Source organism: Lupinus angustifolius, chromosome LG04 (assembly GCF_001865875.1).
Source record: "Lupinus angustifolius cultivar Tanjil chromosome LG04, LupAngTanjil_v1.0, whole genome shotgun sequence".
In the NCBI taxonomy this organism is placed as follows: Eukaryota; Viridiplantae; Streptophyta; class Magnoliopsida; order Fabales; family Fabaceae; genus Lupinus; species Lupinus angustifolius.
This window is the reverse complement of record NC_032012.1, coordinates 11,827,159-11,845,077: the sequence shown is the minus strand read 5'-3', so window position 1 is coordinate 11,845,077 and position 17,919 is coordinate 11,827,159. Positions and strand designations below refer to the sequence as shown.

Genomic DNA, 17,919 nt, shown 5'->3' with positions numbered 1-17,919 from the left:
CGGGTTCGGGTTTTATCCAAATTCAACTTTCGGGTTCAGGTTTGGTATAGTTGATGCTCTGCCAGAACCCATATATATAAAATTAGGTATAAATACATATATAAATAGAAATTTGACATATAAATAGAACCTATATATATATATAAATACATGCGTTGGATGAGTTCCTATCGTGTTCGGGTTATCCGAAACCTAATGTGTTCAAAGATAATAACTTTAATTTTTTTAACCCCACTTAATTCAATTTTGGGTTTTAGATTCCAGATTGGGGTTGGATAAACACAATCCAGACTCCACCCTTGTTGCCATTCTTATGTATATGTGTTACATATAATATTTTTTTAATTTAAGGGTATTATATAACATGGTTGCAGAAAGAAAAATGTATTAATAATGTAGCATATAGCCTATACTAGTTGGAACACTTCACCGCTTGACCTTTCAAATGTACATTTAAAGCATTATGATGGCCATGTGATTCAAACAGAGTGTAATCAATTTTTTTATTTGATATACCAAGTTGGAAACGTGGAATTCACATAAATAATCAATGCATAATAAAAAAATTCTTCTGATACAATTCATACTTGATTAAGCATACTTATGAAATGTATTATACCCAAAAGCTAGAGAATGAAGACAAAGAAAAAGTGTTAATCACAATTAGTTTGAACACTTACCATAAGATATATCTGATTAAGGATATTTTTCCAAATATAAGATCAACTAGACAAGTAGCTTATACTTAATGATGATGATTATTATGAACATTTGATTTTTTTGATTACCCACTATTTTTATGGAGCTTTGCACTCTACAAACTTTATAAATATAGGTCATTATATTAAAGGGTATACTTACAAAATATAAGGGTCACATTCAAGAGCTTTATTTCCAGATTTTAGGGAGAGTTCATCAATCAAAACAAGGAATTCTCAATATTTGAAAATGCAGAAGCAAAGGTTCCACTAGTTAGATCACTCTTATACCCATCCTTTTGCACTTAATTTCAATTTGTAACACCATATTCTTATAGTTATTATTAGTTTTTTTCTTCGTTATGGTCGAGTTTTATGTGCTAGTCATGCTTCAGGCATGATTGTGCCAGACTGAGTTCTGACCGTGCCAACCTTGGCTCTTGTGTGGCCTTGACTTGTGCCAACTTTCATGCCACGACCCTTCCTCGCCGCATCAGGCGTGTTGGAGTTTGGCGCATTAGATGCCTTAGCCTTTAGCGCAACTAGCGCATTTGGTGCCTTTTCTGGCTCATGTTGCAATGTCTTGGCTAATATTATACACCATGCCTAATATTTGACTAGTTGTTTTTTCAGGTTGGAGGGTAAGGTGGCTCTAATCACAGGGGCAGCAAGTGGGATTGGAGAAGAATCAGCGAGACTATTCGCCAAAAATGGAGCACTTGTTGTAGCAGTAGATGTTCAAGATGAACTTGGTGAAAAAGTTGCAGCCTCAATAGGCTCAAATAAAGTAACTTACCATCATTGTGATGTAAGAGATGAAAAACAAGTTGAGGAAACAATGAAGTTCACTTTAGAGAAACATGGTCACATAGATATCTTGTTTAGCAATGCTGGAATTCTAGGCTCCTTATCTAGCATCTTTGATCTTGATCTGAATGAATTTGACAACACCATGGCTACGAATATTCGCGGCGCGGCGGCTATGATTAAGCATGCAGCCAGAGCCATGGTTGAGAAAAAAGTCCAAGGGTCTATAATATGCACAACAAGTGTTTCAGCCTCTATTGGTGGAACTGGCCCTCATGGTTATACAACATCAAAACATGCACTTCTTGGGCTAGTAAGATCAGCATGTAGTGAACTTGGTGCATATGGGATTAGAGTTAATAGTATTTCACCTTATGGAGTTGCTACACCACTTGCATGTAGAGCTTTTAATCTTGAACCTCATGAAGTTGAAGCTAATAGTTGTGCTGAGGCTAATCTGAAAGGTGTTGTGTTGAAAGCTAAGCATATTGCAGAAGCTGCTTTGTTTCTTGCTTCTGATGAAGCTATTTACATTAGTGGTCATAACTTGGTTGTTGATGGTGGATTCACTGTGGTTAATAGGAGTACTAATTGTTTTGCACCTGTTTACACATAGAATCAATATTAGTTTATGATTATGTTCTCATTGGAGTTCAGAACTTGATGCATCAACCCTTGTTTACTAGAACTTTTCATTTGTTTCATCTTAATAATATGTAATGTCTCTCTCTTTTTATATATATATATATATGTTTCACCCCTTGTCTCTTCTTTATAATTCTATTGTTACATAAAGATACTACTACCCTTTTGTGATTTTTCTATAAAGAAGGTACAGATGAATGAACTACAACACTAGTACTAGTACTAGAGAGAGTAATTTTGGTAATTAATCAAGATCAAACAAACCTTTATTTATCTAATTAGGTGAGGTCGGCTGCATGGATCAAACGACTTTATAATGTTCTATCATAAATCATACTCATTGACAAAACATTGAGCTATGAGTTATTTTTGATCATTTCTCATATATAATTAGCTTACATTTGATTTACTCTCCTTACGGAGGCTTTTATAGGTCTCCTCGACACATGTCTAAATCACTTAAGGTGCAATTCTACTATCTTTTCGATTATAAGAGCTAATCCAACTTTCTCATACTTTCATTTCTAATCTATCTTATTTTGAATGTCCACTCATCCAATACGACATTATCATTTTTCTATATAATTTTGGAAATTAATCATTGCATTTAAATAATATTTGAAAAAGACAAAAAAAACTCTTATAACAACTATTTTTTAATGACTAATTGGTTATGCCTAATAGACACTATCCTTATGTAAGGTTCATTCATCTGCCACTATAAAGGACCAGAAGACCACTTCAGCATTGATATTTACACTAAGTTGAGTTTACAACATCATTCACATCATAAATTATATAATGACAAATACCAATTAATTACTAATTAGCTACACTAACTATTATATTTTATTAATGATACACTTAACCATTAAGGTCTAGTATAGTAGTGTAAAGTCCCGTTAGATCTCTATCATAACCAAAATGTCAAAAATTCAATTTATGTGAGCAACACTTGTTAGGAGAAACAGTCACACACAACCGAAAAAAGATTATTTTTTTACTCATAAGACCATACCCTTTATATTTAAGCAAGAATTTTGTTCTTTGTGAATGGTCAACTTGTTTGCCAGCTATGATAACTTCATTTTACTAATCATGTACATTAATGTGGCACCCAAAGAAGGATACCATGGTCATGTGGTTCTAGATATATTAATTAATTGCTAAGTTCAAAGACATTGGGAACTACAACATGTCACAATGTAGGGGTCACAAATCGCATTTTCAGCCTCATTTCTAGCTTTATTTGTTCTCACTTATGGGCTTGGATCCTTTACAAGAGATTAAAGTGAAACAAACATGGTTATTGAGTTTCAGAAGATTAATTTACTTGGTGAGGAATTAATTAGTATACAAGATTGTGAGTTTAAGAATGGTACGATCGTTATTTAGTTACCATGAGGTTACATATTCAAATCATGGAAACAACTTTTTTCATTCGAGGAGGTAAAACTATGTACATCTACTTTCTTGAGATTCTGTTAAATGGGAGTCTCGTGCACTTAGGCTAACTAGAAAATAAAATTGAGCTCGAGTAGCTGAAGGAAGTTGATACCCCATCTCACCCACTTTTTTATCGGAACAAATCTTTTGTCTTACGGTTTCTGTTGCCATTAATATAATTAACAATTAAATATTAACTTAAAAACATTTTTTAACTGATCACAATGACATATGAAATAACATAAATTATGGAATATTAAATGTGCTCTAAATTTTCTACATGGGAGCCTTAGTCTTTGATTCCACAAATCTCTCTAATCTATTGTAGAATTCCATGATTTTAAGATAAACATAAGTTAGAGCTAGAGAAGTCGTTTAGTATATGAGACCTGAGAAAACTAGTTATACACAACCTTTTCATCACAATTAAGATATCTATAATGCAAAAAATAATCAAAGTGGTGCATCAATGCTCCATGAAGCATGTATGTAATAGGGCAAGTACAATCGGGGAGGTTTTTATACATACATTATATTGAGTGCCATAATTTTAATAAAAGAATGATGATAAATATAATTAAGTTAAACAAAATATAATATATTATACAGACAAGCCCAAATAGTATATGAGTCAATATATTTTTATTATTTGCATTTCATTATATTTTAACAATTCTAAAAATATATTATTTAAATCACTCTTATACTATATTATAAGGAATAAAAATAATGAAAATATATTAATTTGTATACTATTTATACTTGTTTCCACAATGTATAGTATTTTATTTAACTTAATTACACTTATCATCTTTTTTGTTAAAAAATTACACTTATTTTTCATATATGGGTAGTTAGTGTAATGTATAAAAATCAGAAGATTTTTGTAGGTGCAAAAAATATAGAAATAATTTATATAATATCAGTAAAACTCACATGTGTTAATGTAATTTACTCTAAAGTAAACTTCTTTTGTCTTGGTTTAAGGTGGTTGAGTAAGGATGACAAAAAAACCACAACCTATAAATACAGATTTCAATATCTCACTCTTGAATAATATTGTTTGAGTTTAAAATCTATATACCAATAATGTAAAGTTTTTATACTGTCACTATATCATTTATTATTGATTTATATTACTTTTGTTTTGAGAGTCATTGATGATTAATAAACTAATAATAAATGTTTTACTAATAGTATAAGAGAATAATGTATCTCCTTATATCAGGAGATAACTTATCTCCTCCAGCCAGTAAAAATGTGACATATGTGCTATTTTGTTTATTTTTTAAAATATTTTTATAGAAAATGATGAAACATGACACATGTCATGATTTCACTGGCAGGAGGAAATAACTTATCTCCTTATACCAGGAGATACTTCATTCCCATAGTATAAAAAATATTTATACTATCAATATATACCTATTAACTTTTAATACAATTGATATTTAACTCACAAACAAAATATCTGAAAAGTAAAAGTAAATTTTTTTCCAATTCCTTGTTTGAACTTTAATTCTATTGGTCATCATTTTCAAATTAATTGCTTCAGCCCCACGCAACTAAAAAAATCCAAACCTTAATATTTTAATTTAAAAATCAAAATCACAAAATCAACAATTTCAAACCCTAGAAACCTAATCCCATTCTCTCCAATCCCAACATTTTGATCTTCCAATTAGGGTTCCTGTGTATTTTAGGGCTTCAATTTCATAATCTCAAAACAAACGAAGAAGATCGAGAACATGGATGATTGTTGTGCCGTTTGCGCTGAGCCCATGGAATGGGTTGCGTACGGACCCTGTTTGCACCGCGATGTGTGTTCCACTTGCGTTGCTCGCCTCCGTTTCATTTGCGACGATCGCCATTGTTGCATTTGCAAGACCGATTGCAACGTCGTTTTCGTTACCAAGGTATATATTTGTTAATTTGATTAATTAATTATACCATGTGATTTAGAAAAGAGAGGGAGTGGATTGGATAAATGAAAAGCCTTTTGCTATTTTTTGTGTTTGAATTTGAAGTGAATGAGTTTAAATCTTAACCATGCCCGAGGTTTGAAATTGCGGTCGTGGTTTCATATATCATTAAGTTATGGACTATTGTGGGACAATGCGGCTGTAATTGTGGACACGATGTGGTTTCAGTTGCGGCTGTGGACCCAGTTTTAAAACCTTTATTGTGCCACATTGACATGTATGGTTGTATTTTGCTCTAACATGCTTAATTGCGTAGTTGTTTAAGCATGGGATGCTTGTTTTAATTTTGTCACTGAACTTATGTAATGGTGAAGTGTATGTGTGTTATTTTAACCTGAAGTATTTCTTTTTTGTTTGAGACCCTGAGGGCACAATAGTTCCTGACTGATCCGTGTAGAATTCAGAATAGAAATTTTGGCGGCAAACCTCTCTTGGTGTCTATTTATTCCTTTCATGGGACTTAAGGCTTGTGATTGAGCATTTGAGCTCCTTGTTACTTTCTTATTTTAACTCAGAATATTTGCTATGCCTTTTTTATTTATTTTAACTTGGTTTGTTATGCTGGTTGGTGGTAATGCATTCAAAGTAACATGTATCTCTTTGAAATTATTTACTTCAAGTTATTTCTAAACAATTAAGCTAATGCATTCATGTCTTGATAAACTTACTTGGTTGGAATGCCATTAGTGTTTTGCTATCAAGTTAAAATAATTCTACAAATTAGGATGGGCCAATAAGGTTTTATGTTTAGCGGAAATCACAGTTGGTTGTGGATGGGAGAGAGAAGTGTATAATAACAGCAGAGCTCTAATACCATGTGTGCATAAAGGACAAATTTCACTTTGTTTTGAATAGCATTTCAACATCTTTATTATCTTACTATTTTTTTTATTATTTGTGAATTCGTAGTTTTGTTTCAAAATTACATCTTCGAGCTTGTCTTGTTTGCTTCGTTAAAATATTTAATTTTATATTATTTTAATTGTTGCTATCTTTTGATATTGTTGATATTCAAATTGGCTGCTATACTTCCAGGCTCTAGGAGATTATACAAGGATGATTAATGACTTTTCAGCCCTTCCATCTACCATAAGAGAGGGCAAGGCTGGATCATATTGGTACCATGAGGATACAAATGCTTATTTTGATGATATGGACCATTACAAGATGATCAAGGCTATGTGCAGGCTTTCATGCAGTGTATGTGATAATATAGAGGAGCAACCACATGATGCTTCAAGGCGACGTGAAAGGTTTAGAAATATAGGTCAGCTGAAAGGCCACTTATTCCACCGTCATAAGTTGCATATGTGCAGTTTATGTTTGGAGGGAAGGAAGGTGAAATTTATATTATTGGCATTCTATCTGAATCTTATGGAATTTGTTATATATTTTTCTTTTCAATTAATTCTGAGGATTTTTAACCATTGTTTCTATGTGTAGGTATTTATATGTGAGCAAAAACTATATACTAGGGCCCAGTTGAATCAACACATAAACACAGGTGACTCTCTGGTGGATGGCAGCGAGAGTGAGAGAGGTGGTTTTATGGGACATCCTATGTGTGAATTCTGCAGAACCCCATTTTACGGGGACAATGAACTATACACACATATGTCTACAGAACATTACACATGTCATATATGTCAAAGGTTAAAACTCGCTGACCATGTGCTCAATAGGTGACTTTATGTTAATCTTAACTATTAGAAATATAAGGTTCATGATATTTGCAGGCAGCATCCTGGACAGTATGAATACTATAAGAACTATGATGATCTAGAGGTAAAGTATCCACACTATGCTTTTTTTACTCTTGTTTTAACTAAATGGCTTTGATAGTTCTTTTCTGTTGTCTGAATTGAATATATTTATATGCCTTCTGGTGCAGATCCATTTCCGTCAACAGCACTTCTTATGTGAAGATGAGGCTTGCCTTGCCAAGAAGTTTATTGTCTTTCAATCTGAAGGAGAGATGAAGGTGATTCTTTACAGGACATGTATTTTTTCTCTGTTTCTTCATTTTCTTAATGAAACCAGTTGTGAACTAAATGACCATTTTGTAGACTTTGTTTGTGACTAAACATAACAATGTTGTTTGATCCATGTATCCAACGTTCCAACTCCACCAAGGTTCTAAATAAATCAGACTAGTCATTGAACCAGTGAATGAACTGATTCACACTTTCACAGTTCAATGGTTCAACCATGGAGTTAATATTTAGTTACAATTTTGTAATGTTACTAATTTAGTATCATTGTTTTTCTTAGAAATGAATTTAACATTTAATCTACTTCTTTTATGAAAAATGATATATACTCCTATGAAACCAACCTACAGATCCTCCTACCTCATAAGAAAAGTGACACGTGTCACAAAGTACTGAGAGTACCAGTTTAAAATACATGTTGTAACACATGTCACTTTTCTTGTGACATTTGAGGATCTGTAGGCTGATTTTGTACGAAGATGATCATTATTTCTTTTTATTTAAAATTAAAACATTGTTCTATTAGTATGAATAATATCAACAATGTTATAGAAAGTGTCAGATTTATATGAAAAAATAGAAAAAGATCATAGATCTCGTATTAATTTTATGGCATAGTAACTTCAAATATATATTTTATCATATCAATATATTGAAATTCAAATATATTTGACATGGCATAAGTTACCTATAACTTAGGCGTATATAATTTTCGTCGAGTGGCTGGTGTTCAGACATGAAAGACCACAGTTCGAACCATGAGGGTTGCCTATCTTGAAAGCAATGTAAGATGTTAAACTGGACCATAATTGAGCCACCACCAGTTCGAGTGGTTCTGGTTTCTGGTTCGTTTAACAGTTCGAACTTCAAAATAAGTTTTTAAAATGATTGTTCAAGGGACTTGACTGGGCCAGTGAGTGATTCACTTTTCAGGAATCTAGGGAAAAGGCTTTTTCACTGTGATTTATTTGGAATGTCTTCATGAGTAGTACATGCACCTGCTTAGTGATTCCCCATGTTTGTGCATTTGGATGCTTTACTATTTTTTATACTTCACAATCATGTCTTAATCTTGTGGGATTTATCTCTTCGTTGTTGAAGCTTTTTTTCCATTGTTTATATTTTAGAGGCATAATACTACCGAACATGGAGGGCGTATGTCACGGTCAAAGCGTAATGCTGCTCTTCAGGCATGTACAAACTTTTTTTAATCTTGCATTTCATATATATTGGTTTTGCTAGCTGTTGATGACGAAGTGTTTATTTTCCACATGCTTCACTCCCACTCCCTTACATTAGTTTTCTTTGTTTCTCTACAGATACCGACTAGCTTTCGGTACAGACATGGTAATGAACAAAACCAACAACGTCGTGGAAGAGCTCGCACATTTTCTCGTGATATATCTGAAAATCAACTTTCTATGGCCATTGAAGCCAGTTTGGAGACAGCTAATGCAGAGCAAATGTTTCATGATTCATCAACATCAAACGGTGGACAACCTGGTTTTGATAATGGGAATGCTGATGTTGATTCTATCGTTCCACCATTTGAATCATTGGCTACATCAAGTTCTGAACAATCTTCAAGATACCTTCAAGCATTGGGACACAGCTCAAGAGGTACACCTTTGGAAGATTCTTCATTTCCTCCGCTTGCAACACCTTCCATCGATGACCAGCAAGGTTCCAAAAATGAGTTGGAATCTTCATCCATCAACACTATGGCAGCACGTTTGCGCAGGCATGGCAACAGAAATGTATCTGTTATTAATTCTGGTAATGCTTGGCCTGCAGCAGGACGGGGACTGGTACAAACATCAAGCATCCCTACACAATCTAAACTGTCAACAACTGTTGCTCCTGGAGTGTCGGCTAATTCTGGTCAGGTGAAGACAGTAGTTAAAAATGGGGCTTCACCATCAACTTATGCTAGTTCTTTTCAGGTTACACAGAGAACTGCACATGGACAATGGTCTGCTGGTTCGTTGCAGGAAAAACGTGACAATGGTAGAACTGTTCACCCTACATCTGCTCCAAATCTCACGAAGAGCAACCCTGTTGAAGGTTCGATTTCCGAGTTTCCTCCAATTTCTGCTGCACAGGTGAACAAGTTACCTGCAAACAGTCAATCCCCGTTGAATGTGGAGGATGTTCACTCTGCTAACAAGTCTTTAGTTGAAAGGATTCGTGGCGCTCTTGATTTTGATGAAGATAGATACACACTATTTAAAGACATATCTGCTCAATTTCGCCAAAGCACAATAGATACAGATACATATCTGGATTATGTGCAGCAGTTTGGCTTATCTCATCTTGTACTTGAGATGGCAAGACTGTGTCCAGATCCTCAGAAGCAGCAAGAACTTATTGAATCGAACAACACTAGTTTGCAAAGAAACGCTTTACAAGAAAATAGCCGGGTTCACGGTATCACTAGCAACCATGGCAAAGACAGTAATATCTCCAAGAAAGGTAAAGGTAAGTCTGTAGATGCTAGAGGGATTAACTCCACAGAGAGATTAGCAGATAGCTTTCTACGCACTGTGCATCAACTACAATCAAGTTATAAACCTTCAGAAGATAACTCGGAGGTACTATCAAGGGGTGATTACCGCACCAACAAAGGTAAACTAAAAACTGAGCAGCAGATCAATACAAATTCTGGAAATCAACCTATAACGAAGCTAAATGGGCAGGGTGAAACATCGAGTCACAGTTTATCTAGTCAAAATAGAGAGGATGGGGGTGGTGGGAGCAAGCAACGCAAGAAAGCATCTAAGTTCCTCAAAGTGCGCCTCGGTGATGGTTCTGTTTCAGCACTTCTAGATCGTGAAAATTCATACACCGAACCGGATCCTGGAATAACAGATGGTCTAGATGGTGACAAGGATGGCTCCGGAGGGTTGCCTGCACGAGGTGTTTGGCGAAAAGGAGGTGCTCAGAAACTCTTTTCCTAAGTCAGTTTCTCGAAAGGCATAACAAATGTGAAGTATCATACAAAAGTTGAACTGGAATATTAAACAGAATTACAGAAAGAATCCAATTTTAGCTTTGTGGGAATGATGATTTCTTGTGTCCAATTTGTATGAGATTTGGTGTATATAACAAGCTGAGATGTGAATTTTGTGGTCATGTTGAAGGTCAAATGCCATTGTATGGATGGCTCATTTTGTTTGATTTGAGGTATATTTTGGTAAATATTCATAAGTATGATGTTAGGTGAGTCTTATTTTATACACAAACTCACTTTACAGTATAAAATATGATTATTATTTTTTGTTGCATTGGTTTTAAAATTGGAGGATATACTAGTTGGAATCTCTTTAACAATTTTATTTTGGTTCTTTTTATAAACCTTGAGCATCTCTAACTTAATGCAATGAACATGTTTCATGTATGACCTGAGAATTGATTTTGTTAAATAACTAATTCGACTTCATGAGCTAAAAATTATATATATATATATATAATATGAGTGCAATATTTATGTATTGTAAATGTAAAGATTTATACATAATCAGTATATCATTAATTTGTATTACTTTTTGAAGAGTTAATAATAATTAAATATTAATTGTTAATGATGTAGTTATAATGTACAAAATTTATACATTGTTAGTACATATATTATTTTCTCAATTAATATTTTATAATTATATATTTATATGTGAAATTTGAAATTTTCAATCAAAGTCTCATTTCTTTCTCTATATATGATTACATACATGTAGTAGGGAATAACTTAAGTGAAAACAAATGTTATTGCTATAAATGAGAAATATTAATATAGATAATTAAATCTTATTTGAATGTAGAATATTAAAAGAGAAATATACATGATATTTTAAGTAATTATATAAATTTAGTAACCTTTAATCTTAATCATTCATGTATTACTCATTTATTATTATGTCATGGTTCTTTATATGAAAATTATTCTTCTGACAAATAGATTAATTTAATCATTATTATACATAAAACAATATACTTTGACCAAAGTATCTCTAACAACTTACTACCCAAAAAAAGTATCTCTAACAACTCATATTCATCAATTAAACTCTATTCAATGTATGCTAATAAAACAATGAGGGCATGAAAAAATAGTTAATGCTTATTTGGTAAAGTGACAACTAATATGGAATAAGTAAAGTTCAATATGAACAATTAAAGTGGAATTCTATGAAATATTATTCAAAGGAAAATGCAATTATCACCCTTTGGAATATGAAAATCACACATTCACACTCCCATCTAGTTCAAAAGGTGACATTTTGTGCTATAACTCACTTTTAAGACAAATTTTAAAACTAATGAGATTCTTTTTTATTCTTCTTCCCATGACTCTCAATAACATATATAACAAATTTTTTGTTAGATTTTAAGAAGGAAATAATAAAATTAGTCTAAATATGACTTAAAATGAAAAATAAGAAAAATCAGTGTTTTTCTAATTTAAAGAAGTGTGCATATTATCATAACAAACTAGTAATAAGTGTATTTTTCTCTATTCTTGCTGTTAATAATAATATCAAAGCTAAACCCATAAGTTTTGATATATTTGTTTATCTCTATTACAAATATTTATAAGGATTTGATTTCCATACAACAAGAGTGTAATTTCTTTTTGCACACATGTCAATCATACGTCAAGATTAAAATATTATTTTCATACTAATATGATTAGCATATATTGAATAATAATAAAATAGGTTATACATAATCTAAAAATAATAAAAAATTATATTATGTGAATATAACAAAATTATTACACATTAAATGTATATATATATATATATATATATGCATGTAGATGTTAAATTACTATTATAATATTCTTTCTCACTCCATTACATTTATTTATATACACCTATGAGTAGAGATGGCAAAACGGGCATTGTCCGCGGGTGCGCCCGCATAGCCCGCATTTTTTGCGGGCAGTATATACAAATTTTACCCATTTGTCCATTTTGTCCGGCTGGTTTTGTCCACCAAGTTTGCGAACATTTTTATTGGGCCCGCGGGCGGCCCATAAATATAATTTAAGGAGAAAAAAAGAAAATTTTAAATAAGTTATCATGTAATGTGATTTTTAATTCCTAAAAAAATTGTAATCAAATGTGATTTGTTAAACTTCATATAAAATATCAAAATTTTGCTAATTTTTTATCTTCAACTACTTTATTTAATTTAATTTAATTTCATTAGATGATTTTTTTTTTATTTTTTAATTATTCAATAATGTCCACGGGCAGCCCACAAGCCCATTAACCCGTTTTAAAATGGACAGGGCATTGAATTTTGTCCGTTAAACCAATGCGGGCATGCCCGCACCTGCTTAAATTTTTGCGAACATTTGCGGGCGCGGGCTAAACGAACCGGGCGCCCATTTTGCCATATCTACCTATGAGTGCTTGAATTTTTATCATCTCTAAATAAGACATCACATTCTAAACAGAAACTTTAAGCATGCTTTCATAAACCTTTTTAATCTATAAATTCACTTATTTCATCATATCTAATTTGCATATATCCACAATACACAAAAGTTTACATTTCTCAACAAAGGTTTCATCTCATAGCCAAGACTCGACTTCAAATTTATATCTAGAAGAAAAACATATATATACATATATGTTTAGGTGAGAATAAAATAAGGTATGAAATTAAAATAATTTTATGAAAAGTTATAGACTGACCATCTAAGTTATTATTTGTTTCAAGTTAATTAATTTTTTTTTAAAAGTTACTTTAGGCCTTATAACTTACTTTTTTCTCATTGCTTTAAATTTTAAAATTCAAGTTTTAATGGTACAATTTTAGAAATGTAAAATAAAGATTTCATAGATATTCTCATTCTGAACTCAATTATACAAAAACTATGAATTTAGTTGAAAATAGAGTCAACATGAAGAAAAATCTACACTAATAGGACTAAATTAAAAAAAAAGTCAAAGAATAAAGTTGCTAATAAAGAATATCTTATAATTCTTTTAAGTTTCCATTCATCTTATATAAGGTAATAAATCACATTTTCAATCATGTAATAATTCAATTGACTAAATTAAAAAAACAAAGAAGCACATAATTTAAATGTGTGAGAAATGTTACTAGAATATGAATTATAACTATATAATTGTTACAAGAATTTTATAAACATTTTTCCTAGCCAAAATATCTTCATTCAATTTTTTTTTTTTGCAATCTTCTCTACCTTTCTTGCTTCACATTTTTTTCACTTTCTCAGGTACTCTTATATCTATTATTTAATTTTTTTTTCTAATTTTCTTGCTCTGATTGATGAAAAATATAATCTTTTTCCAATTATATATGATGTAGCATTTCTAGGAGTTAGGTTAATGCTGAATCTATTTAATATAAATCAATTTGTTTGTAGCATAGTGCATAGTTATGTTATGAATATGAATGAAATGGAGGTTTAATCACTTATTCTAATCAATTTGTTTGTAGCATAATCTATTCTATATAAATCAATTTTTTCTACACATATGTTAATAACACATATCAGTACATAATCAGTAGTATAGGTTTAATCACTTTTATCTTGTTATGTTATGCTTATCTTGATATACTACATTTTTTTTGTATATATTTTGATCTGTTGAAAGTTGCAATTTTTGCCAATTTGCTATGATATATCTTCCTGTTAGCAATGAACATATATGTGGAATTAGTAAAAAAATTGGGGAATTACACTGATATCGAAATTTATCGAAATTACACTGATACCTCTGATGTTTTGTCGTGACGTCTATTGTTTTGTATTCGGAAAAGGGTGATGTAATCCACTCATAAACTTTAAGGGGCGTCGATGTAATTTAAAAAAGGAGGGGTGTTAGGTTTAATTTTGACAAACTTCATTGTAATTTTCACTGTTTTTTTTGTAGTATTTTCATTCAATCTTAGAAGTTGAAAGTGAAGTATGTAGTAGTATGAACTGAAGGGGTTATGAATTTTGATCAGGGGAAAGAATCATGAGTTGTTTCGGCTGTTGTACAGAGGATAATGGGTCTAAGGCTCCTCAAAGTGGACCACCATATGCACCAAAAAACTCACCAGGTAACTTATTTCATATTACCTAGGATGAGAAAAAAATGTATGTATTAATATTGTACGAGTTTTCGTATACTGGTATTGTATCACCCACATTTCATATTTAATCATTATTAAATCTCAAATACAAGTAATACAAATGAATGGTGAATGATGTTCTCGCTTCGTATAAATCTTTATACTGAGATATAGTAGTCCTATCTTACAATTGTGAAGCAATCAAGCTTCTTTAAGTGACATTTACATTAGTAGTATGGAGTTTAGTCATTTAGATATTTTGGTATAACCAAGGGTATCTCTTCACCATATGAGTAAGGAAGTAATCTTTTTCGGGATGTGTGACTGTCTCTCCCAACAAGTATCGTGCTTGTAGGAATCGAATTTGACATTTAGTCTAGTATGATATCCGAGGATCCAGTGAGGTATTACACCAATTGACTAATGTCTCTTTGGTAGTCATTTAGATATTGTATTGATTCTTTATTGTGGTAATTTGTTTGATGTTATATTACCTGAAACTGAATTTGAGGCAACTAATGTTATAAGTTGTATCATGCAGGAAATGCTGGAAATGTTCAAGATCCTCAAAGTGCAAAGAAGGATGGTCAACCTGTTAGAATTCAGCCCATTGAAGTTCCCGCGATTCCGGTCGATGAGATAATAGAAATTACAGAAAACTTTGGAGAAGACTCTCTGATTGGAGAAGGATCTTATGGAAGAGTATATTATGGAGTTCTTAAAAGTGGGCAGCATGCAGCAATCAAGAAGTTAGATGCCAGTAAACAACCTGATGATGAGTTTTTAGCTCAGGTATATATCAAGACCTTGGCTTACTTTGATTGAGGTTGTTCAAATTCCATTAATTGCTCGGTTTTCGAACTTTCAGGTTTCATTGGTTTCGCGGCTTAAGAATGATAATTTTATTGAATTGCTCGGTTATTCTGTCGATGGAGACTCCCGAATCCTTGCTTACGAGTTTGCAGCTAATCGATCTCTTCGCGATATCTTACATGGTATATGGTTTTGACCTTTAATTGGTTGAATCAGAAAACTATCGACATTTATGAACATTTCTAGAATTTTTTCACCTATACTAGAGGAAGCAAGAAGATTATGGACTTCAACGTTAATTTTATTTTTTCGATGTCTGTCGTGTTCTTAACTTTGTCATTGACATGCAGGAAGAAAAGGTGTTCAAGGAGCACAACCTGGTCCTGTTTTGACATGGGCACAGAGAGTTAAAATTGCTGTAGGGGCTGCAAAAGGGCTTGAGTACTTACATGAGAAGGCTAATCCTCAAATTATCCACAGGGACATCAAGTCCAGCAATGTATTAATCTTTGATGATGATGTTGCGAAAATCGCAGATTTTGATTTATCGAATCAGTCTCCTGACATGGCCGCACGACTTCAATCGACTCGTGTCCTTGGAACCTTCGGTTACCATGCACCAGAGTAAGATATCTGCATATCAATTTTTTCAAGACGCCTATTCCACATTGTATGAGATGCTTTATTTTAGGCCTATTGGTTTCATGGGCATCTTGAATTTGAGCATAATTGCTGAAGAATTGATGGAAAAGCAATAGGCAAATTAGCTTCTTCCTGTATTTGACTACAAAACACTATGGATTCCTATAAGTTTATTGTGTTTCTTTGTCAAATTTAACTAAGAACCAATTTGGAGGAAAAAAAACTATTCTTTTGTATTCAGTGTCCTTGAAAGTATTTATCTTCTGATCTTTGTGGATTCAGATATGCAATGACTGGGCAATTGAATGCGAAGAGTGATGTGTACAGCTTCGGCGTTGTCCTTCTCGAACTTTTAACTGGAAGGAAGCCTGTTGATCATACACTACCTCGTGGGCAGCAGAGCCTGGTTACTTGGGTAAATCCAAACCTCATTATTATGATACGATGTTTTGAATGTGATGCAGTTCGATGCAGCTATATCATTATGATTCAGGGTCACACCATAACTATAGTGTGATGCGGTTGTATCAGTCACCGCAAAATCTCATTATTGCAGCTGCATCAAGTGACATGGTCCACAATTTGAAACAATATAATGTCCCTCTTGTCAGAAAAATTAGAATGTAGGACATTTAGCTTATCATAGTAACTGGTTTGTTTCAGGCTACACCAAAACTTAGTGAGGATAAAGTGAAGCAGTGTATAGATGCAAGACTTGATGAAGAGTACCCACCCAAAGCTGTTGCTAAGGTTCTCACTCTTTTTATTATATTTTTCTTCCTATTATTTTTTCTACCACTTTTTCTTGCTGAGGTATTGTGGAGTGTGAACTCTCAGGGAAGTGTGTTTTTTATTCTACCATTTTTTACTTGTTTGACATACAGAACTATGAATACCAACGGGTGTTGGTTCAAGTGGTAAATGTTTGATTCCCCTTAAGCAAGAACCCGGGTTCGAGTCTTGTGGATGGAAAAAATGCCCGTTGGGTGAGTTAGCCCCACGTACCTGTGGATGTTCTGTTGAAAGGGACAGTCACGCATCCCGAGAATGATTAGTTCTTTATCCATAGAGTGATGGGATACCTTTATAACTGCATGATGGTTGGTTAATTACAGATGGCTGCTGTTGCTGCATTGTGTGTGCAATATGAAGCTGATTTCAGACCAAACATGAGCATTGTGGTCAAAGCACTTCAACCTTTGATGAATCCAAGACCTGGACCTGTTAATGAAACATCATACTAATCTTTCTATCTGTATCTCTGAGGTGCAACATAAATCTTCTACTTCATAAATTGGACACACAAATAATTTCAGATTCATTAGTTTTTCCCCCCTTCTTAATATGTGCATAATTGTGCATGCAAAATATAAGAGAACTTTTCAAAAGATGGTAGATTGCTCAAACATGGTTATATAACTTAAACATCCTCAAATTGTTTTAAGTACATTCATTTTGTTCATAGTTCATGAGATTCTTTGAGGTTTACTTGCTTCTTTTATTGTAAGGTATTTGCTCTATTTCCCTTCTTTCTATGTCCCTTTTTTGAGTTGAGATTATTTTATGAGAATAAAGTATCTCCCGACTCCTCATACGAGGATATAAGTTATCTCACTCAACCACTAAAATTATAACGCGTGTCATATTTTTTAGTTTTTATGTTTTTTTTAGAAAATGGTGAAATATGACACATGTCATAATTTTAGTGATCAAAGGATATAACTATCTGTTGGGAATGTTTGAACTATGTTATTGTATTAGTCCCACATTGTCTAGTATTAGAATAGAGTAGAATATCAATGT

The 17,919-nt window shown here is 32.7% G+C and overlaps 3 protein-coding genes across 5 annotated transcripts; all 3 read left to right on the top strand.

Moving 5' to 3' along the window:
- LOC109345874 (short-chain dehydrogenase reductase 3b-like) lies at positions 843 to 2,154 on the top strand. Of its 2 annotated transcripts, none has more exons than XM_019585126.1 (2): positions 843 to 962; positions 1,332 to 2,154. In XM_019585126.1, exons 1-2 carry the CDS (start codon positions 949 to 951, stop codon positions 2,119 to 2,121), a joined length of 804 nt encoding a protein of 267 aa, XP_019440671.1. In that variant the 5' UTR covers positions 843 to 948; the 3' UTR covers positions 2,122 to 2,154. The 2 variants fall into 2 exon arrangements, with proteins under 2 accessions (XP_019440671.1, XP_019440669.1); XM_019585124.1 differs by having other exon boundaries at positions 934 to 962; positions 1,320 to 2,154.
- On the top strand, positions 5,149 to 10,853 carry LOC109345870 (E3 ubiquitin-protein ligase HEL2-like). Of its 2 annotated transcripts, XM_019585120.1 has the most exons (8): positions 5,149 to 5,423; positions 5,464 to 5,512; positions 6,614 to 6,916; positions 7,022 to 7,230; positions 7,315 to 7,363; positions 7,470 to 7,559; positions 8,697 to 8,759; positions 8,889 to 10,853. In XM_019585120.1, the coding sequence occupies exons 1-8, from the start codon at positions 5,383 to 5,385 to the stop codon at positions 10,524 to 10,526; spliced, it is 2,442 nt and encodes an 813-aa protein (XP_019440665.1). In that variant the 5' UTR covers positions 5,149 to 5,382; the 3' UTR covers positions 10,527 to 10,853. The 2 variants fall into 2 exon arrangements, with proteins under 2 accessions (XP_019440665.1, XP_019440664.1); XM_019585119.1 differs by having other exon boundaries at positions 5,149 to 5,512.
- On the top strand, positions 14,548 to 17,654 carry LOC109345873 (pto-interacting protein 1-like). Its single transcript, XM_019585123.1, has 7 exons — positions 14,548 to 14,649; positions 15,203 to 15,453; positions 15,530 to 15,656; positions 15,825 to 16,098; positions 16,399 to 16,531; positions 16,780 to 16,866; positions 17,232 to 17,654. Exons 1-7 carry the CDS (start codon positions 14,565 to 14,567, stop codon positions 17,358 to 17,360), a joined length of 1,086 nt encoding a protein of 361 aa, XP_019440668.1. The 5' UTR covers positions 14,548 to 14,564; the 3' UTR covers positions 17,361 to 17,654.

What these genes read in the sequence shown, in the direction of transcription:
- LOC109345873 (XM_019585123.1), top strand. Translation starts at nt 14,565, where the DNA reads ATGAGTTGTTTCGGCTGTTGTACAGAGGATAATGGGTCTAAGGCTCCT. An exon ending in TGCACCAAAAAACTCACCAG is followed by an intron (nt 14,650 to 15,202) that starts GTAACTTATTTC and finishes TGTATCATGCAG; the next exon opens with GAAATGCTGGAAATGTTCAA. An exon ending in TTCGGTTACCATGCACCAGA is followed by an intron (nt 16,099 to 16,398) that starts GTAAGATATCTG and finishes TTGTGGATTCAG; the next exon opens with ATATGCAATGACTGGGCAAT.
- LOC109345870 (XM_019585119.1), top strand. Translation starts at nt 5,345, where the DNA reads ATGGATGATTGTTGTGCCGTTTGCGCTGAGCCCATGGAATGGGTTGCG. An exon ending in ACATGTCATATATGTCAAAG is followed by an intron (nt 7,231 to 7,314) that starts GTTAAAACTCGC and finishes TGATATTTGCAG; the next exon opens with GCAGCATCCTGGACAGTATG. An exon ending in AGAACTATGATGATCTAGAG is followed by an intron (nt 7,364 to 7,469) that starts GTAAAGTATCCA and finishes CTTCTGGTGCAG; the next exon opens with ATCCATTTCCGTCAACAGCA.